The sequence below is a fragment of the Trichosurus vulpecula genome, chromosome 7, assembly GCF_011100635.1.
Source record: "Trichosurus vulpecula isolate mTriVul1 chromosome 7, mTriVul1.pri, whole genome shotgun sequence".
Classification (NCBI taxonomy): domain Eukaryota; kingdom Metazoa; phylum Chordata; class Mammalia; order Diprotodontia; family Phalangeridae; genus Trichosurus; species Trichosurus vulpecula.
The window spans coordinates 96143072-96170558 of record NC_050579.1 but is presented as its reverse complement, the minus strand read 5'-3'; the positions used below and the strand labels follow the sequence as shown (position 1 = coordinate 96170558).

Here is a 27487-nt window from a genome sequence, read left to right as displayed (position 1 = left end):
TACAGGATTCAAATATAAAATTCTCTGTCATGTTAGTTTTTAAAGTACTGATGTTATAATGTAAATTTTCTTCTGATTCTGCTTATTTAACTGTTATCAGTTCCGACAAGTTTTTCTATGTCTCCTTGAAATAATATTTTTCCTTATTTTTTTTATAACACAGCTGTATTCTATAATACTCATGTATACTTTTTTAGCCATTCTGATGAGGTGCTTGTGCTTGGACCCTAATTCTAACATCACATCTCCCCTTAGCCTCTGCTTGGGTGCCTGTGCCTGTGGCAGAATTTCAATTCCAGAACACATTTTAGTTCCCAGCCTCTCTCTAGCTAAAGGGCAGTGTGCCCCAAAATTATCTCTGCTTCTTCCTCAGTAAGCAGCTATGCCCAATTATAGATTGATTCAGGATGCTGATAACTGACTATACACTGAGTCTAACATGTATCCTAGACATAATCAAATGTATACTCCCTTATATTAATCTTGTCTAACAAGACACGTGATGGAATCCACCTGGATATTCCCAGTCAGCCGTGAACTTTTGGTGACTTAGTGACATTTCACAGGCAAAACCACACCCCCACGTAGCCCCCCTTTGGGCTATTTCCCAGTGAACTCTGGGTAAGATACCTGCGCAGTAGATATAGATATAAAAAGTGCATGTTCCTTTAAGAACTGACCAACCCTTAATCACGCCTAAACCACTCCCTAATCCCACCCCAAAACACTTAATTGACAGACTTCATCCCTAAATCTTGTACTTAAATTTTCCCTGTAGCCCTGTATGGTTGCAGGTTCCCTAAGAACTCTTGCCCATTTTGTTTACATAAAGCATAATAAATCTTTGCCTCCTTGACTTAAAGAATGCTTGGGTTTGCAAATTCATTCCAGGCAGCCTTGCCTTGGGAATTTTGGTTTGGGATTTCTACATCCCTGGGTTCATTTCTCCCTCAGCAACTCCACAAATGATAGGTTACAAACTAGGGGGATGCCTTAGCTGGCCATCCTTTCTAGTACTAGTTACACTTTTACTCATAGCCCTCTCCCTCTCTGGTAGTGGTAAGGAAGGTAGAATATGCCTTGCTCCTCACTGCCACTTTCAGACTTTCCATCTACCACTATCTCCCTTTCTCCCTTTGAGGTTCATTCGATCTACATTTAAGACCCAATAAAGATTCTGGTGGATGTTGTCTATGAAACTCTAGGACACTCTCCTTCCTTCCTCCCGCAATGAGTTCAGTGCCTGGTCATAGTCTTTCCTTCCCAACTCCTTCCTTCATACTAGGGGACTTCAACATACATATTGGTACTCCCTCAAAAATCTTAACTTCCTAGTTCCCCAATTTACTCATTTCTATGACCTTCACTCTACCTCAGCAATATACAGAGATGGTGACACCCTTACTCTTACAATTATCCTGAGTACCTGGAATCCTCTCCCTCCTATCTCCATCACCTAGCTCCTAGTGCCTTCACTCTAAGATTACCTCAAATATTGTATGTATACATATATATATGTTTATATATGTATATGTTTATATATAAATATATACATACACACACCTATATACATATACATATACACATATATACATATATATACATATATATATATATACACATTTATATATATCCTCTTTGTATGTAGCTATTTGCATACTATCTATTAGATTTTGTGCTCCTTGAGAGCAAGGATTGTTTTTTGGAGGTCTTCTCTTGTATCCCCAGTGCTTATCACAGAGCCTGGCAAATAGCAGGCACTTAATAAATGCTTGTTGATCAGCTGACAGTATCCTTCCCCTTTCCTGACAACCATCTTACATAACAAATGTCTTTTAAAGAAAAAAAAGAGGAAGAAAAAAATTAGTAAAAGTGAGCAATATATCAATAAAGTATAAAAGTATATTCAATGTACCACATCCATGAATACCTCCCACATCCAAAGGATTGCAGGCAGAAGTATGATGACAAATGTTTAACAAGTAGCTCTTAAGTTTAATCTGCATTAATAACATTATTAACATTTTCTTCATCATGTTCTTCAGTCAATAAACAAAACAATAATCCAAACCCTCATATATACCACTTGTCATTTCCAAGGTGTAAATGACAATGAAAAAATTTAATAATCAGCTCTCACAAGCTGGCTCCAGAATACCCCTGCTTGGAGGTGTGTTCTTGTATCCCTTACTTGGGGTCATATTTGTTCTTTGTAATTCTGAAACACTCTAGTTTGATTGTTTGGTGGTTATTATGTTCTTTCACATTTTTGTGCATGGCTTTAATTGATTCTGCTTACTTCATTCCATCAGACTGTACAAATCTTTCCATGCTTCTCTATATTATGTAGTCATGTCAGTTTACATGTACTCTTGCTTTGCAATATAAATGATTTGGTAAATTACATTTTTTTGAACCCAGTAAAAAATATTTAAGGGCTTTCTTACCTTTTTTTTTTAAATTTTAGAACCAAAGAGTAGCTCGGTAAAGGGCCATTATTCTATTAAGAGAGCAGTTAATAGCAGACATGGAATACAGCTGTACTTTTTTTATATTTAATTTAATTTATTTAATATATTTAGTTTTCAGCATTAATTTTCACAAGAGTTTGAATTACAAATTTTCTCCCCACTTCTACCTCCCCCCCCCACTCCAAGATGGCATATATTCTGATTTCCCCATTCCCCAGTCAGCCCTCCCTTCTGTCATCCCACTCCCCCCCATCCCCTTTTCCCTTACTTTCTTGTAGGGTAGGATAGATTTTTATGCCCCATTGCCTGTATGTCTTATTTCCTAGTTGTGTGCAAAAACTTTTTTTTGAACACCTGCTTTTAAAACTTTGAGTTCCAAATTCTCTCCCCTCTTCCCTCCCCACCCACCCTCCCTAAAAAGGCAAGCAATTCAACATAGGCCACATGTGTATCATTATGCAAAACCCTCCCACAATACTCATGTTGTGAAAGACTAACTATATTTTTTGCTCCTTCCTATCCTATCCCCCTTTATCCAAGTTTCTCTCTTGACCCTGTCCCTTTTCAAAAGTGTTTGTTTTTGATTACCTCCTGCCCCTGTCTGCCCTCCCTTCTATCGTCCCCCTTTTTTTATCTTCTTCCTCCTTCTTTCCTGTGGGGTAGGATACCCAATTGAGTGTGTATGGTATTCCCTCCTCAGGTCAAATCTGATGAGAGCAAGATTTACTCATTCCTCCTCACCTGCCCCCTCTTCCCTTCCTAGAGAACTGCTTTTTCTTGCCACTTTTATGCAAGATAATCTACCCCATTCTATCTCTCCCCTTCTCCCTCTCTCAATATATTCCTCTCTTATCCCTTAATTTGATTTTATTTTTTTAGATATCATCCCTTCATATTCAACTCACCCTGTGCCCTCTGTCTATATGTATATATCTATGTATATAATACCTATGTATATACATACATAGACACACACATATGTATATATATGCATACACACATATATATGCACATTCCTTTCAGCTACTATGATATTGAGGTCTCATGAATCACACACACCATCTTTCCATGGAGGAATGCAAACAAAACAGTTCAACGTTAGTAAGTCCCTTATGATTTCTCCATCTTGTTTACCTTTTCATGCTTCTCTTGATTCTTGTGTTTCAAAGTCAAATTCTGTATTCAACTCTGGTCTTTTCACTGAGAAAGCCTGAAAGTCCTCCATTTCATTGAAAGTCCATATTTTGCCTTGGAGCATGATACTCAGCCTTGCTGGGTAGGTGATTCCTGGTTTCAATCCTAGCTCCATTGACCTCTGGAATATCGCATTCCAAGCCCTTCGGTCCCTTAATGTGGAAGCTGCCAGATCCTGTGTTATCCTGATTGTCTTTCCACAACACTCAAATTTTTTCTTTCTGGCTGCTTGCAGTATTTTCTCCTTGACCTGGGAGCCCTGGAACTTGGCGACAATGTTCCTAGGAGTTTCCTTTTTGGGATCTTTTTGAGAAGGTGATCTGTGGATTCCCCCAATTTCTATTTTACCCTCTGGCTCTAGAACATCAGGGCAGTTCTCCTTGATAATTTCTTGAAAGAGGATATCTAGGCTCTTTTTTTGATCATGGCTTTCAGGTAGTCCAACAATCCCTAAATTATCTCTCCTGGATCTACTTTCCAGGTCAGTGGTTTTTCCAATGAGATACTTCACATTGTCTTCCACTTCTTCATTTCTTCGGTTCTGCTCTATAATATCTTGACTTCTCATAAAGTCACCAGCTTCCACTTGCTCCAAACTAACTTTTAAAGTAGTATTTTCCTCAGTGGTCTCCTGGACCTCCTTCTCCATTTGGCCAATTCTGCCCCCCAAGGCATTCTTCTCCCCATTGGCTTCCTGGAGCTCTTTTGACATTTGAGTCAGTCTATTTTTCAAAGTGTTGTTTTCTTCAATATTTTTTTCAGTATTTTTTTGGGTCTCCTTTAGCAAGTCATTGACTTGCCCTTCATGGCTTTCTTGCATCCCTCTCGTTTCTCATCCCAATTTTTCCTCTACTTCTCTAACTTGCTTTTCCAAATCCTTTTTGAGCTCTTCCATGGCCTGAGACCAGTTCAGGTTTTCCTTGGAGGCTTCTGGTGTAGGCTCTTTGACTTTGTTGACTTCTTCAGGCTGTATGTTTTGGTCTTCTTTGTCACCAAAGAAAGATTCCAAAGTCTGAGACTGAATCTGAGTGTGTTTTCACTGCCTGGCCATGTTCCCAGACAACTTACTTGACCCTTGACTTTTTCATCGGGGTATGACTGCCTGTAGAGCAAAGAGTACTTTGTTCCAAGCTTGAGGGGATGTGCTATTGATTTCAGAGCTATTTCTACACAGCCAGCTCTGCCACACCAGCACTCCTCCTTCCCCAAGAACCACCAACCCGGACCTGATGCAAATCTTAAGCAGGTTCTGCCACTCAATTCCTCTCACCACACGGGCCTGGGGCCGGAAGCAACTGCAGCAGCAGCTCTTTAGCTGCACCACCCCTGCCACCCCTGGGGTGGTGGCCGAACCTCAATCTCTGTCCCCTGCAGCTTTTCCCACTAACCTTCTCTGTTGTCTTTGGTACTTGTGGGTTGAGAAGTCTGGTAACTGCCACAGCTCACTGATTCAGGGTGCTAGGGCCTGTTCCACCCGGCTCCTGGTCTGGTTAGTCCTGCCATACCCCATACTGAGCTCAGCTCCTCTCTGCTCCATGCGCTATAGACCTTATCCAGCGACCATCCAGGTTGTCCTGGGCTGGATCCCTGCTTCCCTCTGCTATTTTGTGGGTTCTGCAGTTCTAGAATTTGTTCAGAGCCATTTTTTATAGGTTTTTGGAGGGACCTGGCGGGGAGCTCACGCAAGTCCCTGCTTTCCAGCCGCCATCTTGGCTCCGCCCCCCCCCCCCCCCGGTCAGCTGTACTTCTTTATGTACAGTGTTTCCCTGAAACTCATATATACATATATATATATATATATATATATATATATATATATATATATATGTATGTATGTATATATATATATATGTATGTATATATACACACACATACTGGGAAGAAAGGGGAGGACAGGAGCTGCATTAGCTGTGTACCTAGATTATTACTTTTACTAAAATGGTTAATGGACCCCAAAGTGAAGCAACATGGATGTAAAATAAAAATGGCAAAACTCAAGACTACTTTATGTTTCAGGTGCTTATAATTGCTATTGGATTACATCTCCAGTGACTTAAAATGAATATGAGAAACAAAATGAGGAGTGACAGGTATTTTATCTAAGAGATAAATGAGTATAAAACCCAAAAGCTGACATATTTGTTGTGAATTTTTACTAAAAGTATTGACTTAAATTAGGGGCAAAAACTTCACATGTTCATGTATATATTCCATTTAGCATTGTACTTTTGGGCCCTCATTATGCTTATTTAGAATGATCTATTCAAAGTTATTTTTAATAACTTTAAATGTTTTCATTCATTTTAATGACATTTTAAAAGTGTGACATGCAGTTTTTCATCAAAATTTTGTTTTCATTTGTTGTCTAGCCTATTATTTGACTAAATGTTATACAAAGACATTAAAAAAAATAACCATGTTATTGGCATACTGCTCACCAAACATAGTCTAGAGGAGATCATAAAAGAGAAAACTGATAATTTTGATTAGAGAAAATTGAAGAGCTTTTTCAAGAACAGAACCAATGCAGATAGGATTAGAATAACAGCTGATTGAGGAAAAAAATCTTTGCATTCTTTGATAAGGGTCTGATATCCCTTATATAGAGAGAATTAAGAGAATATTAGATCAAGAGCCATCCCCAAATAATAAGCAGTTGAAGGATATAAACATTTTTTAAATGAAGAATTACACACTATTAGCAACCATCCCACTAATAAGAAAAAAGCAAATCAAAACAACTCTGAGGTTTCACCTTACATCTAGCAAATTAGCAAAGATGACAAAAAATGGAAATAGGCAATGTTGGAGGGCTTATGGCTAATACACTGTTGGTGGGATTTCCAGCCACTCTGGAAAACAATTTGGAACATGCTTTTTAAAAAAGGGTGACCAAAATGTTCATACCCTTCAGTCTAGAGAGCCCATTGTTAGACATGCCCCAAAGTAGTCAGTTACATAAAGACAGGCCCCATATATGCCAAAGTATTCATAGTAACACTTTTTGTGGTAGCAAAGAGCTGGAAGCAAAGTGGGTATTCATTGATTGGGGCTTGGATTAAGAAAAAAGTGAAAGGATTAAAAAAAGGTGAAACTCAAACATAAGATGACCAATATGAAGAATTTAGAGAAGCAGGGAAAGTCTGATATAAACTGATAAAGAGTGCAATAAGCAGAACCAGGAGAAAAATATACATAATGGCTATAACAATGTAAATAAATGAAAAAAAAAGCTGAAATAGAATGTTGTGTAATTATAATGACAAAACCTGGCCTTGAAGGAGACTTGAGACAACCCACCTCATTCTCTTCACTGAAAAGGAGGAGGATAGAGGTGGGGAATACTCCATATATTGTCAGACATCATGGATGTGTTGCTTATTTTTGCTATGGCTTTCCCCCCCTCTTTTGTAATCTTTGTCTCAAAGGATGACTTCTTGGGAGAAGGGGGTGAGAGAAAGGATATATTTGGGAATAGATACAATGTAAAAACAAAAAGCATCCAATAAAATTTTAAAATAAAATACCCAGGCTACTTAAATATTAAAAATACATTTTTAGAAACACTCCATTTATATGATTTTAAATAGTGTGGTTATTATTTACATAACAAATTGTGAAGACAAGTCGACATTTGGGCCATCTTAGTAACTGACATAAACTGTGCAACTGATCATATGACAGGCCACAGGAATTAACTGTGAAGACGGTCTTAGGCAACATGATGCAGATGAAAAGTGTTGACCTAGAAACTGAAGGACCTGAGTCTGAATCCGGGCACTGCCCTTTACTACCTGTGTGGCCTTGTTCAAGTCATTTAACCTCCCCGGTCCTCATTCATGTGTAAAATGGGGTTTGAAACAAGTGATTCTAAAGTCCCTCAAATCTGGGATCCTGTGAACAAATCAGCTGTGTCTGGGCCTGGTTTATGGTGGGGCACAAGTGTGGTCCACGTGATGTCCAGAAGCACATTTCGGATCAATTATATTGATTATCCCATCTTCATTTATCTCACACTGGCCCCTTCCTTTCTATTCCTACTGCTACCACTCTGGTTCATATACCTATTGCCTTCTTTTTGGATTACTGAAAGCACCCCAAACTACTGTTTTAATCTGTCCTTTTCCCAATCTATCCCGTACATATTGCTACATCCTGAAACACTGCTTTCATCAAATCATTCTGCTCAAATGCCTTCAATGGCTTCCCCCACTGCCTAAAGGATAAGATCCAAACCCCTTAGTCAGGCATCCAGGGGACTCCACAAATTTGTTCTGATTTTACCTTTCCAAACTATCTTCTATGTCTTCTGCAGCAGAAAAACTCTCTGTTCTAATTAGGCTGGTTCACTTACCATCCCCTAAACACACCTTGCTTATTCCTTCCCAACCCAGGTATCCTTCTCATCTAAATACTATCCAACCTTCAAGGCTCAATTTACACCATCCTTCCTCTGTGAAGCTTCACTTATTATTCTGGCCCATACTAATCTCATCTTTTTCTGAATTCCTAGAGTAAGCACCATTCTTTTAAAAAAAATGCTCTATTAATATTGACATATTTTGTTTTTATATCACAGTCATTTCTGGCGTTAAAAAACCCTCAAAATAAAAAAAAAAAACCTCATCTCCTTCCAAAATGAATCCTTCCTTGTAAAAAAGAAAAACAATTAAAACACATGCTATGGTAACCATATAGGACAATGTATATAATATTCTACCCTAGTAGTCTCCTGCCTCTTTGCCCTGAAGAGGGAGGTATATTTCATTATCTGCTCTCCAAGACCATCACTGGTTTTTCAGTTATTCAGAGCTCAATTTCCTTTTAGAGATTCTTTAATTTCGAATGTTGTAGTAACTGTCCTATATATAGTGGGTTTTTTTTTGTTTCTGCTAATTCACTCTGAATCAGTTTATATAAATCTTCCATGCTTCTTCATTTTCCCCTTATCATTTCTTACTAGCCAAAATATTCCACATTCACTATCAGTTTTTTCAGTCATTCTCTAATTGATGAGCAACTCACTTTATTTCTGCATTAACCTTTTGGTACTCATATTGTCTTCTATTTATTTAACTTTTCAAGAGTCTCAAGATTTTATCTCCTCATATACTGTATGTGGCTATAGAGCAAGGTTTATGTCTTTTATTCTGTTTTACTTTTCTAAAGATCTTATTACACTATTACATACACACAGATATAATGCATATTATAACATATACATAGGCGTACATGTATGCACATATGTACATATATGTATATACCCATATGCATATAAGTATGTATGTGTACGTATACGCATACATGTATAGATACATATATATGTATACATACACACACATCTATAAACTCTTAATGAGTGAAGAAATTAACTATGGCTAGGGGAGAAAAAAGGACAAAACTCTAATTGGTCTATTTTGCTTCTATTTAATATATACTCTAAGAATTTTCTGGGGATTAAATTACAATTACATGATTAGCTTAGATTTTTAAATTAAAAGTATGTTTTATTTATTTCCTGTTTTCTTCCATCAATGCAGAAAATCAAGAGTTTGCAGCTATCTTTTTTGTTTTGTTTTCTAGTTTATATCAGGAGTTTTTAACCTGGAATCTGTGAATTAAAAAAAATTTCATAATTTTAGTTTTTCAATTGCATTTCAACAGATTTCCTTTGCAATCTTATGCATTTTACTTTATGCATTATTTTGAGAGGGAGTGATAGGTTTCACCAGATTGCGAAGGGACACAAAAAAAGGTTAAGAACCCCAGATGTGCAACATTTTTCCAAAATATCCTGCCTTAGTCATATTGTAGGCAAAAAAAAAGAACTAAAAGAATTCTATTTTAAGAGTGATACATAGTGAAATGTAGTGGTGGTGTATGATCAGAAAAGGAGGTGAACTCGTTAAGAACAAGGTATAACAGATGGACAGCTAGAGTGTATCACTGGTACCCACAAAACGTAGCAACCTAAAGGAAGGCCCCTAGCACTACTGGCTGAATCTGCCGTGGCTATATGGAAGACAATAGATAAGGGCTGCAACAAGACAAGAATGTATAGATGGACCTGTGACATACCAACATATGGATAAGATTACCAGAACTGATGAAGAAGGAAAGAATACTGTTATTATGATTTAGGAGAACAGGGTTCTATTCCCAATTCTGACAATGGTGAGTTCTATATTCTGAGTCAAAATGACAATGTTTTTCTTAGCTGTTTTGTACCTCTGCTCCCTTATCTGTCAAATGAGTATATGTGCACGTGTGTATACATACATACACATATACACATGTACATATAGTTTATATGTCAGATGTGGTACATATATGGTACTGTATCAGTTTCTGTTTGTTAGGATCAAATGAAATAAGGTACACACAGGCATTTTGAATAGTATTAAGTGCTTTACAGATATAAAATGTAAGATAACTTTTTGTAGACTACGATTGCTAGAAGATAATAGTGCTTATCAAAAGTTCATGAAGCTTTAAATATGGTTAAAAGGAAGAAAACAGATGTTTAACCTTAAATCCCAACACAAACCAATAATCATGCCTCTCAAATTCTTAATCTAGGATACATTCTAATCTATTGGAGATGATTGAGACATGCTTGAAGTACAGGTCTCTTTCAGTCCTATGATTTGTATAGTCTAAGAGCTCTTTGTGAGATTTCATACAATTTAAGCACTGAAAACAAGACATGAGCAGTGCCCTATGATACATCATTAACTTTACTTTTTAATCTGATGAGCCTCAAAATTCTTGCAATTTGGAATGTGGGAATTTTGCCAGTGTACCTTCAGTGAACTCACGAGAGGAAAGTGCCATATGGTAAGAAAGGTTCCTTTACTGTTTGGAAAGAAATGCTCACTCTGTCACATGTACTAGTTATAATTTTAATTTATTTTGAGTCTGAGAACTTTTGACATAATATCTTGGTATTTGGAATTTTCTAACAGACTTAAATATTTACTGAATGCTCACAATATGCTTACATACACAGCAAAAGGGAATATGTAAAAGGTTTAGTCTTTAAAAATATTCAAAAAATCTTTTAAAAATGCACAGGAGATAGAAGCAAGAAATATAAAAGGATAAAAATATGGATAGACAACATGTCAAGGATACTTTTCTAATTTAAAAAATATTTTTCTATCATAATTTTAAGGGGAGTAGATGGTTCATTGTGAGTTAAATGCTAAGGTAGCGAGAAACACCTTTTTGTAGAGTCATTAAAGGCAGAACTTGAACTCAAGCCTCCTTGGTTTTAAGGCCATTTCTTTAGTCACTAGAGTCTAATGACTAGACCAGGGGTGGGGAACCTGTGGCCTCAAGTCCACATGTGGCCTTCTAGGCCCTCAGTGTGGCCTTTTGATGGAGTCCAAGTTTTACAGAACAAATCCTTTTATTAAGGGGATTTGTTCTGTGAAGTTTGGATTCAGTCAAAGGGCTACACTTGAGGACCTAGAGGGCCACATGTGGCCTCGAGGCTGCAGGTTCCCCACCCCCGGACTGGAGACCATGCTGCCTCTCAGGCACAAGGAAAGGTAATAGGGCACAGAATACCTGACTGACTGTACTTACAAAACCAACAACTACAGAAGTATAATTAGTTAGACAACAGCTCCAAAGAGAATGACTTGACATTTCAGTTCCCTTAATCTCAATATGTCTTATCATGTGAGATGACAGTCATAAAGATGAATTCCTTCTTCAGCTGTATTAATGGAAGCAGCATGTCCAGAGGGTGATAGTGGTGCTGCCTGTGTGTATGCTCCACATGCCTAGAGGGCTGGGCTTTTTTCTCGTTTCATCCTTCCTGACTCCTCTACCACCCTGTTCTCTGGGATCCTCTCCTCTTTGGGTTTCTATGATACATTTGTGTCTTTTTCCTCCTCCTTTGACCCCTCTGTGGTACATGCCGCTGTGCACAGCTTCACATTGCTTTCCAGAATGGCTAGGTCAATTCATAGCTCCACCAACAGTGTACCAGCGTGCCTGACTTCTAACAGCCACTCCAAGGACTATCGTTTTCCTTTTTCATCATTCTTGTCAAACTGATTGCTGCTCTGGTGAGGAGAAAGGGTGCCATTCCATCAGGCTGCATCTCTTTCTTGGTCTGCAGCCTCCTGACGGAAGAGGAGAAACAGCTTTCTATTGAAAGGAATAGAACAGGAGAAACACAATTCCTTCAAGCTTACAGCCTAGTCTCCTCCTTAGGGAAAAGAGATAAACACCATTTCTTTAGCTCCAAGTACTTGCTTCCTCACTCAAACTGCTCAAGACCATGCAAAACTCCACCCTGAGGCCAAAGTTCTATGGACACTGCATTTCTATCCAAAATCTTAATGATTAACAAATTCTTCCCTGGTTATTTTTTTTTCAGTCTCAGTGATTCTGAAATCCCATTAGTCATCGTTCAAACACCATTCCCCATGTTCCACTACCTGATCCCTTATTACCCTTCCCCTTCCCTTCTCCTTAGTGTCCCACACCAAAGCTACTCATGAATTCCACTGCGTTCTCTGGAATGCCTGCTCCACAGGCAGAAACAATTGAACAAAGGAACAACAATCCCTCGCTTTCATTTTAGATCTTTTTCTTTCCAACACCTTCCAACTTCTGGCTCTTGCTGAGATCTGGCTTTCTCTTGATGAAGCCTCTTTGTCTGCCCTCTCCAGCACTGGTTGCACTTTCACTCATTCCCCCAACTCAATGGTCTAGGGAGGGGGGCTAGAAGACTCCTTGCATTATGCTAACACTTGCAGACTCTCCCTCTACCACCATCACTCAGTAACCTCTCTGCCTCAGTTTGACTTAGTTCCCATCTACCACCAAATCAAAATTCTGGCAACTGCTGGTTTTCTGGTCTCTAGGACATTCTCCTTCTTTCCTCAATGGGCTCAGTGCCTGTCTCCCCAACACCTACCTTCATACTAGGGCATTTCAACACTCATACTGATATTCCCTCAAACATCTCAATTTCCTCAAATTATTCATCTCACATTACCTACCCCTCTACCCTACCATAGCCGTATACATAGATGATTAATGCATAGATTCACATACATAGTTTAATTATTTTATGGAAGCAGCCAGGTGGCTCAGAGGATAGAGAGCTGGGCCTGCAGTTAGGACGACCAGACACTTATAAGCTGTGTGGTCCTGGGCAAGTCATTTACCCTCTATTTGCCTTAATGCACTGTAGTGCAGTATCTTTGTCAAGAAAACCCCAAAGGGTCATTCAGAGTTGGAAACGACCGAACAATGACCTGATTTTGCCATCATTCACAAATGAACCATTTTAATGTTTATTAACTCAGAAGTTCTATTATTCTGATTTCATTCTACTGCCATTTCACTTCTCCTTCTGTACTGCAACCCCAAATCTTCATCCACACCAGGACCTTCCAACCTTAAATTTCCCACAGCTCCTCCTCCCTCCACTGTCTCAGCTGAAAACTTTACCTCATGTTTTACTAAAAACAATTAAGATCGTTCGTTAAAAGCTGGCCCTTTTCCCACTTCTGATGTCACACTGCCCAGGTGCCTTCTGCCACTATCTCTTTCTCCTTCACCTCTCTCACACAAGGAGGTGGCCCTTCTCCTTGCCCGGACTAACTTCTCTAATACATATATGATCCCATTCTATGCTGTTTTCTCCAACCCACATACCGCTCTATTATCCCCACTCACACGTATCTTCAACCTTTTCTTGTCGGCTGCTACACTACTTACCTACCAATATGTCCTTGTCTCCCCCATCCTCAAAAAACAACAACAAAAAAAACCTTCAAGCTCTCCCTTAATACATTCATCATAGCTAAATATCATGCCACCTCTCTTGTCTCCTATGGCTAAACTTCTTGAAAAGGCCATCTACAACAGTTCTGCTCCTCTCACTCTTCTTAATTCTCTATGGTCTGGTTTTACCACCTCATGATTCAACTGAAGCTGCTCTATGTTGTTACTAATCATTTGTTAGCTGCCCAATCTAATGGTCTTTTCTCAATCCCCATCCTTCCTTACTTCTCTCTTCACATAGTTGAACATCTTGATATTCTCTTCTTTCTAGATTTTCACACCACCGTCTCCTGGGTCTCCTCCTCCTACCTTACAAGTTTCTCAGTTTCCATTGCTGGATCTTCATCCAGGTCAAAGCCCACTAGCAGGGGTGTCCCACAGGGCTCTGTCCTGATCCCTCTGGCTAGAGAGCCTTCTTAGAGGCAACTAGGTGGAGCAGTGGATAGAGTGCTAGGTCTGGAGTTAGGAAGACCTGAGTTCAAATCCAGTCTCAGATACTAGCTGTATGACTCTGGGCAAGTCACTTAACCTCTGTTTTGCCTCACTTTTCTCAACTGCAAAATGGGGATAATAATAGCACCTACCTCCCAGGGTTTCTGTGAGGATTAAATAAGATAGTATTCGTAAAAAGTACTTAGCACAATGCCTGGAACTACACAATGCTAATTCTCTTTCTTTCTCCCTCTATACTATTTCATTTAGTGACCTCTACTATCACCTCAATGCTGATGACTCTCAAATCTGCTTTTTGTGCCCTAACTTATCTCCTGACCTGCAGTCTCACATTTCCAACTGTTGGAATGTCTGTTGGACATCTCAAGGTGGACATCCTGTCGAGATCTTAAACTTAATACATCTAAATCTGAGCTCATTATCCGTTCCCCTAAACCCTTCTCACTTCTAACTTCTCTGTCAAAGGCATCCTCTCAATCCTCCAGGCTCCCAATCTAGGGGTCATCCTCAACTCCTCACTTTTTTCATCTCCCACAACCAATGTGTTGCCAAGGCCTGTCTATTCTACATTCGTACTATCTCTCATATATGCTCCCTTTTCTCCTCTGACGTCTCACAACTTGGACCACTGCAAGAGCCTGCTGCCTGCTCTGTCTGCAACAAGCCTCTCCCTACTCTAGTCTATCCTCCTGTGAAATTCATCTTCCTAAAGCACAGGTCAACACCGCCCCGCCCCCCCCAATCAACTCCAGTGGCTCAGTTTGATCCTCCAGTATCAAACAAAATCCTCTGGCATTCAAAGCCCTTCATAACCTACTCCACCCCCAACTTTTCAGTCTTCTTACAGCTGACAGCCTGTGTCTCTCTTCCCCTTCCTGCTCCCCCCTACTACCTACCTGCCACATACTCTATGATCTAATGGCTCTGGCCCCCTTGCTCTTCCTTACTCCATTTCCTGACTCTGAGTTCTTTCGCTGGCTATCCCACGTGCATGGAATGCTTTTCTTTATCTCCACTTCCCTGGCTTCTCTGAAGTGCCAATTAAAATTGCACTTTTTACAGGAAATCTTGCCAAGACTCCTAATTCTAGTGCCTTCCCTGTTGATTATTTCCAATTTACCCTACATATAGCTTGTCTGCACCTATTTATTTGCATGTGCTTCTCCCCTGTTAAATTATGAACTCCTCGAGAACCAGAGTACCAGGCACTGGTACATAGTAGGGCTCGTAATAAATGTATACTGACTGACAGGTGTGAGGTAGAATCTCTGGGTTGTTTTAATTTTTAATTCTCTAATTATTCATGATTTGAAACATTTTTTTCATATATTCATTGATGGATTTCTTCCTTTTAGAATGACCTGATCATATCCTCTGACCATTCATCTACTGAAGGATGGCTGTCATTCTTGTATATTTGAATCAGTTATTTATCTTTGATATTATACTTTTATTAGAGAAACTAGCCGTAAAGATTTTTTTCCTAGTTAACCATTTCCCATCTAATTTTAACTTGTGACTGTGAAAAAAAACTTTTCAATGTAATTAAAACTCTCCATTTTTCTTCCAGGATCTTCCCTATTTCTTGTTTTGCCATGACTCCTTCCCTTATCCAAAGCTACTAAAGGCTTTTCTTTTTGATCCTTTACTTTATGATGTGTCTTTTTATATCTAGAATATATTTCCATTTTGAGCTTACTATTATATATCGTGTGAGACCTTGGTTTAAAACTAATTTCTGCCAGACTCTGTTCCAGTTTTCCTGGTAGTTTATTTTGAATAATAAGTCCTAATTCAAATAATTGGGTTTAGGTTTATCGAAAACCATTTTGCTATATTTGTTTATTTGTTTCTGTCTCTTTTGTAACTAATCTGTTTCATATTGACTTTTCTACTTTTAACCAGGCTCCAAAAAGCTTGACTAGACCATGACCTGGGCTCCCCATTTCTCTGCCTCTGTTACACATCACTTAAGGCCTCTAGCTTGTCCTGAGTTTCCAAAATATAAATAAGTTGTTCTTCCTGGGCAGGATTTTCTGTATGAACCCTTTCCCTATGGCCTAGAGGCTTCCTGCCTCCTTCTATGGACCTGGACTTATGGTCATTACCTTTCGGATATTTAATGTAGTTTCTCCTTAGATTTCTTGATCATCTCTAATCTGGTGCTCTTTTTCACCCTTGCTGGAGAGACAGATCAGGGCTGTTCTACTTCCACTTGTCCTGCCACCTTGAGGAGAGTCTGTAATAGTTCTATTTAATCCTATGCTAGTGAGAGCGTGTACACCAATAATATCATAGATTTAGAGATGGAAGGAAACTTAGAGGTCACCAACTACCTCATTTTATAGATGAGAAAAAGGAAGCTCAAAATTAAGTGACTTGCCAAGAGTAACATAGTTGCTAAGTGTCTGAGGCAAGATTTGAATTCAGGTGCTCTGGACACTAAATCCAACATTCTCTCCATTATGCCAGTCAGCTACACAGTCCATATTTCATATGTACACCTGGTGCTGTGTCTAGTGATGGTTATAACACCTGAAGAGAAAAACATTTGCAATACAAACTGGAGGATATTCAGTGGAACATGACAAGGGTGGTGGGGGACTCAAAACTGTCATAAGAGTAAAAGCAGAAGGAAATGAAGAGGCTGAGCTTGAAGAAAAGGACAGGGGGTTTATGAAAGGAAGAAGGAAATGAGCACTTGCTATGTGTTAGGAACTATGCCAAGAACTTCAGGTGCCATCATTATTCCTATTTTACAGTTGATGAAACTGAAGCAGACAGAGGTTAAGTGACTTACCCAAGGTCCCTCAGTTAGTAAGCATCTGTGGCTGGATTTGAACTCAAGTCTTTACAACTCCAGGCCCCATGGTCTATCCACTGTATCACTTAGCTGTGTCATGATGACTGTGAATGAGATTATATATGCGTGCATATGTGGGTGTTTGTTTATGTATATCCATATCTATTTATCGATCTGCTTTTCATTTAGAATATGGAATGGATTTATCCTGTTTAATTTCAGATGGCAGAATTAAGATGAACAGGTGGCAATTACATGAAATTACATTTTATTTCAATTTAAAGAAGAACTCTACATCAATTAGATTTACCCAACGATGCTACTGGTTCTCTCATATATTAGTGGGCTTCCAGTCACCATGGGTGTTGAGACAAGTTAAAAGAACATCTTTCAAGGAGTCAAGATGGCAGAGTAAGAGGAAGCAACTGAGCTTAGCTCCCACTAGCCTTTCTCCACAATAATGTAGAAAAATAATCTAGACCAGACTCCATCAGGAAAACCAAGAGAAAGTAATAGGGAGTAATTTCCCCAGCCAGAGCAGCCTAGGGAGATGGAGAGAGAGTGAATAATGGGGACAGGGTCTGGCCAGAAGCATGAATGACCTAATGTATTACAGAGTCCCAGGATCAAATGAAGGAAAAGATAGGGACATGAGAACCAGAGGTACCAGGGCCAAAAGAGAACCCAGGGGAGCCCTGAACTAGTAGTGCTAGATGCAAGAACAGGTGCCGTGGGGCAGCTCTGTGCCCCATTCCTCGTTCTTGCTCACAGATCCAAGGTGGGGAGCAGCCACAAGTATGAGCCCTAGCTGTGCACCAAGCAAGGAAAAAATTCCAGAAATTGAGCTTTGTGGGTCTGATTCTGGAATAGAACTGTGATGAGATTCTAACCTTTAGCCCAGAGTGCAACCCTGCAATGGGATAACCAGGGTAGGAGCCCTAGAGCCTATGACACTGCAGAACCTCTTTGAGTGCTACAATGACTTCTGCGGCAGTCTACTCAAAGTCCCAACCAAGGACAAACTAACAGATTCAAACCTGGGTTAGGAACTTGCAGAGCTCATATCAGGAGGGCAGAACCTGCCCCAGATGACACCATTTTGGAGGCAGTGAAGGGCTACAGGCCAAAGTGAGCTATGAAAGCAGCAGAAAGACAGAAGCCTAGGCCAGACTCTCCCCACCAGACATGTGTAGAGCCCAATATTAACATAAAATCCAGAAGTCAAAAATGGGAGAAGGGGAAAGGGAGAGGAAGAATGGAGAAAACTGTCTCACAAAAAAGGGAAGAAGAAGTAGAAGTCTATACAACAAGGAGAAGAGAGTGGGAATGGGCAACACGTGCATTTTATTCTTATATGAAGTCAAAGAAGGAAGGTCAAAAGAAGGAAGAATATATATAAAAAACATACAGATTTGGATAAAGAAATTTCACCTAACTGGGAAACATGTGGGAAAGGGGTTAAGAGAAAAAAAGGTGGGGAAAAAAAGAGGCTAGATTAAAGGAAGGATTGGTCAGAAACAAAATGATTTCTTAAAGAGAAGGTGGAAAAAAAAAGAGGGCAGTATAAGAGAAGAGGATGGAGGGCAATCAAAACTGTGAATGTGAATGGGATGAACTCATCCATAAAATGGAAGACGATAGAAGGGATTAGAAACCAGAACACAACAAGAAATACACTTGAGACAGAAAGACACACATAGAATTAAAATAAAGGGCTGGAGCAAAATCAATGGAAAAAATGAGAAGGAAAAGGGGAGGGGGCGGTCTATCCAATTCCAAACTATACTACAAAACTGTAACTGTCAAAATAATTTGGCACTGGGTAAAAAATAAAGAGGTTGATCAGTGGAATAGATTAGGTATACAATATATGGAAGCAAACAACCATAGTAGCCCAGTTGTTTTGTTTTGTTTGTTTCTTTGTTTTTGGAGGCAATTAAGATTAAGTGACTTGCCCAAGGTCACACAGCTATTAAGTGTCTGAGGTTGGATTTGAACTTTGGTCCTCCTAGCTCCAGCGCTGGTGCTCTATCCATTGTGCCCTCTAGCTTTCCCTTCCATCCCCTGCCCTCCCCTCCCTCCCCCCCCCCCAGTTTTTGATAAAACAAAAGCCCTATCTATTGGTGCATGAACTCATTATTCATAAAAATTGTTGGGAAAACTGGAAAATAGTCTGGTAGAGACTAAATATAGGCCAACATCTCACACCATTTACCAAACAAAAACTACAAATGGGTTCATAAATTAGATATAAAGGATGACATCATAGGCAAATTAGAGGAACATGGAAGAATTTAGACAGGGGAAGAGTTCATGACTAATCAAGAGATAGGTTCACAGGAGATAAAGCAGCAAATTTTGATCACATAAAATTAAAAAGTTGTACACACAAAACCAATGAAATTAAAATTAGAAGAAAAGCAGGAAGTTGGGGGAAAATCTTTGCAAAAAGTTTCTCTGATAAAGGTCTCATTTCTAAGATATTTAGGTAATTGAGTCAAATTTGTAAGAGTAAAAAATCCCAGCTATTGATAGTCATATGAAACAATGCTCGGAATCACCAATTAGGAAAATGCAAATTAAAACAACAACAACTCTGAAGTACCATTTCATATCAGATTGACTAAGCTAACAAAAAAGGAAAATAAGAAATGCTGGAGGGGCTGTGGTTAAACAGCTCCTTGAAGGCACTGTTGGAGAGGCTGTGAACTGATCTAGCCATTCTATAAAGTAATTTGGAACTATATTCAGAAAGCCATTCAATTGTGCCTACCCTTTGACCCAGGGATACCACTACTAGATCTATTCCCTCAAGAGGTCAAAGAAAGAGGAAAATGTACGGAGAATATTGATAGCAGCTTTTTTGGTGGTAGCAAAGAAGTGGAAACTGAGGGGATCTCCATCCACTGGGGAATGGCTAAATGTATCAGAATACTATTGCACTATAAGATATGATGAAGGAAATGGTTTCAGAAAAATTTGGGAGGACTTAATATGAACTGATGCAAAGTGAATCAATTTCAACAAACTTAGGAACTCTGATTAACCAAATGACCTATCACAATTCCAAATGACTCATAATGAACTATGCTATCCACCTCCAGATAGGGAGCTGATGACTAAGAGTACAGATTGAAGTATATTTTTCCTTTCTTTCTTTTTCTGTTTTGGATATGGCTAAAGTAAGAATTTGTTTTCTATGATTTCATATTTGTAATGGATTGTGTTTTTCTTACTTTCTATCTGGGAAGGGAGAAAATTCAGAATTTAAAAAACTGAGTTAAAAAAGAGAAAGAAGATCTTTCATGGATCTTGGGGAATGCATTCTTTTATTGGGTGAACTTGATAATTTCTAAAGTTTCTTTCAACTCCAAGAGTATGATTCTGCTTAGCAGTTTAGGAAATGGGTAGGACAGGGCCCTACTGTGACAAACTGAAGTTGGCAAATAACCCTGTGGCAAAATACAAACTATAATGGGGTCTGGTTCCCTTGGGAGATGAATTTTGGATATTTCCTCTGCTCAAGGTCTCTGCTTTGAGATTATATTATGACATTTATGACAGGGTAGTTTATTTTACTTTTCTGAGTTTTACTGACATCTAGTGGTAAATAGTGATAAAGTAATTTTAAAATTTAGTAGAAAATATATGACTGTATAATTTCAAATTAAATGCTACTGATACTTCAACAGATCTGTGGTTTAACTGGTGGCAAAGGGACTTTTTCCAGATATGTAGATTGCAATCCCTCCCTCACCTTACCTTCTGGTGTGAGCTTTTTAGAGTTAGGCTAATCCTCCCAAACAACCAATCACTGGGATCATACCTGAAGCTGTATCACCTTGCCAAAACTTGTGTCTCAAAGACAAAGCTTTCAAGAAGCTACCTCCATATCATTTGAAGGCATTTGAAATAGGGCTTCAGTGAAAAGATTGTATTAATAATATAAAAATATCAACAGTGATCACAGAAAAAAATATTTGTTTAAAAGGACATTTATTTTTACTGAAAGGGTACTGTGCCCCTTAAAAATATCAGAATTCTCCAAATTAGTCTACCAAAGAACTTATAAACAACTAAGTAACTTCTAGTACTCCATATTACTTTCATCCTTTGGGGAAAACAGGAGAAAAAAGAATTAAATTAAAACACCAATTATCTCAATTTTTATTATTCAAGTTGAAATATATAGTAAAAAATGTACTATCCTTCCAAAACCACTATGATGGCACCATCTTATCAATCAACATATGTTTTCTGAGTTTTATCAAGTACTGGTGATGAACTATATATGTTCTTGTTTACCTTTTTGTGACCATCTAAGAAAACAAAGCTTACTGGTCCATCCATGACCTCATTAGCATATCTTCAAGCCAAATAAACTAAATGAAGTAACAAGTCACAGCCAACTATACTATATGCTATATAATCTTAATCATGTTTCACCCTCTAGACAAACAAAAAAAGATCACATTCACCAACAGCAAGTTGGTGAAGTATAAATAAATTTTATACTTATACTCTTTACTTCAAAGAGCCATTATTTACTTACATATTTTAAAAGGCAGAGACAGTTAAAGAAAAAGTGAGGGAAAATATCCATAAAACATTATGACTTTACACAGCTGAAATAAAAAGCATATTTAATCTGTTGCACTATCACTAGGTATGGTCAAATCTATGACTGATAAAAACGAAAATGAAAATGTGAACTACTTAGGCTTTGTGGTAGCATCCCATCTTACAGACCAACACATTATTTAAAACAAATGAGGAAGTCCTACAATAAACTTCACTAGGTTTCTGTTTCAACAATCCGGCTAGCAGCTGTTGTGGGGGTGAAAGACCAACACAAGCCCAACAACAAGCATGCTACCAGCATGCTGCAAAAGCCCAGGTTCTTTTGATCTGCTTTACCAAGGAAAGCAACGTTAAGGGGTTGACAAGTTTACTTTAATCCAGCATACAGACATCATTCACTTAGTTCAGGGGAAAAATCCAGCACCCTGAACTTCAGAGCAAAATACAAACAAATTACAAGCATGGACGGACAGACCAAATACAATTCATAGTTACCAACATCTAAGTTCAGCCCGGGAGCTCATAACAAGGGCTGGCCCAGAGTCATGCACGCCACCACAGCTGTGGGTAAGACCTCCGGAAAAGAGAAAGCCAATCCCTGGTTTTATATCTTTTTCAGGGTCAAGGGTGAGTCATACATGCGACTCACCCACATGACCTAGAATCGTCACGAAGAGGAGACTTAAACCCACGTGGTCCAAGAGCCTCTGCTGTCCCAAACATGTCACTCAAACTCAAACTAGGCCCTCCCCTGAGGCTAGGAGGTCACCAAGGACTACCAAATCTAATCAAGGAAATATAGGCCAAACTCTTCAAGGGCATTTGGTTGAACTGAGTGCTAAGAGCCCATTTTGTTTACCAACACAGTTTCTATGACAAACACAATGCCAATGCCAATTGTCTATAGAAATCAACTTGTAGGTAGCTAAGTTAATTATAAGGAAAGCCTATGTTTATAGTACATAAATAAGAAAGTAGGTAAAATGATCTTAATGAGCATGAATATAAATTAAAATGCATAAGGGGAAAAATAACAGAAGAATCACAAGATATCAAAACATCAATAAGCAATAAGAGAAACGTTGATTTTGGCTTGTAGATGGCATGTCATTATTTTCACTAGAATGAAATAAGTATTTCATTCCGCTTCAGTCTGGCATGACATTATATTGTACTTGGAAATAATTTCAAATAAACTAAATGAATCTGTAGGGTTATAAGAATCTGACACATCTGGTTTAGCAAGGGTAGCTGCCAGATGTATGATTCAATTCATTTCAACAAATATTTATTAAATGCCTATTATGTAAAAGGTGCTATGCTGAGCATGGGGATCATAAAGACAAACAATGAAACAGTTCTTGCCCTAAAGTAGCTTCTATTCAGGTGGGGAGATACCACGTAAACTAAATTAAGGCAGAAGACAGCACTAATAAGTGGGAGGAATCAGAAGAGGTGCCTGAACAAAGACTCTGAGAAGCAAAGGACTGAGCCCCTTGTAGGGATGGAGGATTATTAGTGAACGTATGAAAAGATGGGATGAGTTCAGGGAATAAGCTAATAGTCTGGTTTGGCTGTGAGAGTTTGTAAAGGAGAGTATGAAATAAACTTGCAAGGAAGGTGGAAACCAAGTTGTGAAGAGCCTAAAAATAAAGCCAAGGAGTTTGTATTTTATCTGATAGGCAAAGAGGACAAGTCACTGATGGATTAGGTTAGGGTGAAGGGGGACTGAAATTATTGAGAAATATTAATCTTTCTTTCATGTGTGCCTGAAGTTTCTTGTGGATATCTTTTCATTAAACAGTAGTAATAGGAGTGATTATTTTAACAAGACAGCATGAATTTTCCTGTAATTACAAACTTTTCTGACTCTCACTTAAGTGAATCATATATGCAAAGTACTAATAATTTTGGAATAAACAAGAGAATTTGCTTTAAGCATTGGTTCCAGTAATGGATCCTGGGTTTTGATTCTCGGCTCTGTTTTAAACTCTCTAACAACTGTTTATAAATTCTTCATAAATCTCAGTTTTTCCATTTCCAGTAAAAAAAGGGATATGTGTGTGATTAATAATTCTTGCTACTTGTTACTACTGAGTTCCAGTCTCACATCACCAACTACCTGTTGGACATCTCAAATGCAATATATCTAATATAATTCATCCTTCCTCACAAAAAACTTCCCTCTTACTGTCAAAGGTACTACCATTCTTCTAGTTACCCAGGTTAAAAAACTTGATGTTACACTTGGATCCTTTCCTTCATTCACCCCACATATCTAATCAGCCCCCAAATTATAATTTCTTTCTCTACAACATCATACATGTTCTTCTGTCTACTCACACTGCCACTCCCTTAGTTATAGCCCTCCTCATCTCTTGCCTTAACTATTCCAACAGCCTTCTTATTGGTCTTTCTGCCTCAAGTCTCTTCCCAATCCAATCCACCTTCCATTCAAGGTGCCAAAGTGATTTTCCTAAAGCACAGGTCTAGTCATGTTATACACTACTGCATAAAACTCTAATGGCTCCTTATTACCTCTTTTATTTATTGTCTTTTGTTTGGCATTTAAATCTCTTCACAACTTGGTCCCCTCTTACCTTTTCCATCTTCCTACATTCTACTGCCCTCCATGTACTCTACAATCTATACTATCCTACTCACTTGTCCCTTGCACACGACATTCCGTCTTGTTTCCAGGGCTTTGCTTTGGTTGCTTCCCATGCTTGGAATACTAACCCTCCTAAACTTTCATACCCTCTGACTTCCTTTATGTACCACTTCATCCAGGAAGCCCCTCCAGCTGCTAGTATCATCTTCTTCAAGGTCACCTTCCATCTAGTTCATATTTATCTTATATATTCTGATTTACATATGTTGCTTCCCTCATTAGAACATAAGCTCCTTGAAGGTGAAGGCTATTTTTTTTTTACTTTGTATTTTGAGTTCTTTGCACAGTGTCTAGCACATAGTAAGCGTTTAATACCTGTTGACTGATCAATTAAAAGGAATTGGGAAGATAAAATCAATTAAAAGGAATTGGGAAGATAAATGGGTTGATATTGTATACTGCTTTAAAATCTCCAGATAATAAGGCTTAAAGGGCTATCTATAAACATATATAAATCAAATTAGTATTTCCCAGAAAAGATTGTTCAAGCACACTCAGGTCACTTCCACATCACAGCAATTCCTTGGGAGATTTGGAAATTATCAGAAAACTTTAGCTATCTCTTAAAACTAATTTGGTTCTAAAGATAAAATATTCTAAGGTTTTTAATAGGAAGTAGTCTCTGGAGGTAAAGTCTCCAGAGAAGTTAAGACCAAAGCAGAAAAGTCAAAGGTGAATTCCCCAAACCCACGTTATTGCTTCCCTTAAACCTTACAAATACCATTTGGCCAACAGCTTTCCTATACCAATCTACTCCTATACCACATTCATGTATTCCGATGTAGAAGTAAACCACGTTTTATAGCAAGAATCAACCTGACAAGTTCAATTTCACTCACTGATTTTCCATGCCTTATTCCACAGGGTGGGTAATGTTGATATATTTGACTCTACACCATCAATCTAGGTCAAGATAATAAAGTTTCTATTAAATGCCCAGCAAAGGACATTTGTAATGATTTTTTTTGCATTTATCAGAAGCACCCATTTTGGGGAAAATTATAGTTCATATAATTTCATATCTGGAGTATTTAATTTAAAAAAGAGATTGCTTAAAAATGGAGCACTGCAGATGGGGCTCTTAGGGCCCCCAAATCATATTTGCATACTGAAAATGACATAATCTGCTCAATTTTAATGGAAATTAGTGCTTAGGCCCTTAAGAGGGACTTTCACTCAAGCAAAGTTCTGTGATTCTGAAATAAATACTTTTAAAAAAGAGAAACTAAGTGGCTAGCAGCATTGATTTGCTGGTATAAATTATAGCTAATAAAACAATATTAAACTGCAAATTAGAAGGATAAAGAAAAAGCAAAGCTTGTTAGTTGCAGATGGTGGTAATAGAGAAGATTAAGAAATTATTCACTAATAGACTTCTCCTAGATATTCTTGCAATATCCTTCCACCTATAAACTTCCTAATTAAATATTTGTTCACAATTTAGTGTTCAGATTAGTTCTATTTTTTTGTTATATTTTACTTGTCCAGTTCATAACAGATAATTAGATAAGAAGACACTGAACTAATGGAACACAACTTCTACTAATATAGGGGAAGAGAAACACTAGATTATCATTACCTGATTGTTTGATAGTTTGGTTGTCACTTGGTTTCATGGCTCCTTCTCCTCAGATGGTATTTTCCCTATTGATTTCTTCTCCAAAGATTCGCTTTTCTCCAAGGAATCCTTCTTTACAGATGGCTTCCTTTCTCCAGATGGCTTCCTTTCTCCAGACGGCTTCCTTTCTCCAGACGGCTTCTTCTCCAGGTAATCTTCTGTCGGCTGTGAACCCTGTTCATTGACTTCCTCTATGACTTGTTCATCAACTGCTGCCGACGATTCTTTCCTTTCTTTGTCATTCTCATCAGGGAAACTCTCTGACTGTTTACCTCCAAGCTGTTCAAACATATTCAACCTATTTTCAACCACCTCACGAATCATCACTACAAAGGAAAAATATGGATTAAAGGTGCTATAAGCAGACATGACTGAGGTTTTGCATTTTCAGTATTAATGAACAAAAAGTTTACCAGCACCTCTCTCCCCCAACTTCAATGTATTTTACTTTCTTATAAAAACAGCCTATCGTAAGGATATTAAATAAAAGCAAAATTTTTACTATGGGTCCTTACTATTCCAAATCATAAGATCATAGAATTTTAACGAGAAGGGACCTCAGAGACCACATGCTATTATATATAAAGATATCTTAGATCTAAATATAATATTGAATTTTATTAAGATGAATCTAAAATTTTTTCTTAAGGAAATTATGTTTTGCTTAGGAATAATATTTCCCTTAATCTAACTTTCCCTTTATTTAATTTCCCTTTCTCCCCTTTCCTTCCTATTTCCTTATAGAGAGGAATATGTATATATGTGTGTGTGTGTGTGTGTGTGTGTGTGTGTGTACGTTTCCTCCCTTCTTTTGCCAGTTCAAATGAGAGTAAGGTTTGTTTTAGCTGCTCCATTTTTCTCCTTGTCTCTACTTGCATACACTAATTATGAGATAATTTCCCCTAATCTTCTTTTAGCTTCCACCCCACTACTCCTTCCCCACCCAGTATACTTCTCTTCCCCTCTCTTTCCAGTCTTAAGATCATTAAGTCATAATAGAACCATTCCCAAGTCTTCTGTCTAATTAGATTCCCTCTATAAGGAACCCCTGAGGATGATCAGAGTTGGACACAGGTATCATCTCCCCATATTAAAAGGTAAGCAGTTTACCCTTTTTTAGTCTTTTATCATCATTTGTTTGTGTAACCTTTAAATCTTTCTCTTAACTCCTGTATTTGAACTTCAAAGTTTTTGCTCTGTTCTGGTCTTTCATTAGGAACACTTGGAAATCCTGTATTTTATATAAGGTCCATTTCCCCTCCTCCACGGTTATATTCAGTTTTTCTGAGTTACTCTTCCTTGTGGAATATCAATATTCCAAGCTCTCTGTGACAGAATTGTGGGAACTGAGTAAACCACAGTGACTCCATCTTGTGATTCAACTCTGGATCTAGCTCAGTTCCTTTTCTATTCAATTATGGGTCTAGTTCAATTTCTCTCTTGTGAGAAAACTTTACTCAATTATGGGAACTGTGAGAAAACTTTATTGCATTGTTTCAACCTAGCCCTGCATGGCTAGGAAGCTGGACTACCTCCATCTGTTGCTGACAGGCCTATAAGGACTTAGGTTACGCCGACCAGAAACCCAGTCAGATCCAAAGATTAATCCAAGGAGTTTTCTCACAATTATACATCTCAAGTAACCCATACGTCCTACCTGAAAACTGGCCCCATATTGATCAATCAGTTATTATTTCCATGCTCTTTTGATTGAATACAGATACTTGTGAAGAGTCTGATTTTAGGGAACTGTACCTGCTTGTTTTCCCCACTCCTAACTCTCAAAACTCACTCATCCCCCTTCCAACTCAGAAAAAGCCCTTAATCTTTCCTCCAATTAGAAATCAGAATACCTGATCTTGTATCCTGGTTTATATCCTACTAAT

General features: G+C 38.3%; 1 protein-coding gene across 2 annotated transcripts in view; it reads right to left on the bottom strand.

The window, feature by feature from the left end:
• Positions 1-27487, bottom strand: part of RSPH3 (radial spoke head 3) — an 86390-nt gene that overhangs the window by 13665 nt on the left and 45238 nt on the right. For both annotated transcript variants that reach the window (XM_036767601.1, XM_036767602.1), the window contains exon 8: positions 25563-25927. In XM_036767601.1, the coding sequence (XP_036623496.1) occupies positions 25596-25927 (332 nt within the window). In that variant the 3' untranslated portion in view covers positions 25563-25595. The remainder of the gene's footprint in view (positions 1-25562; positions 25928-27487) is intronic.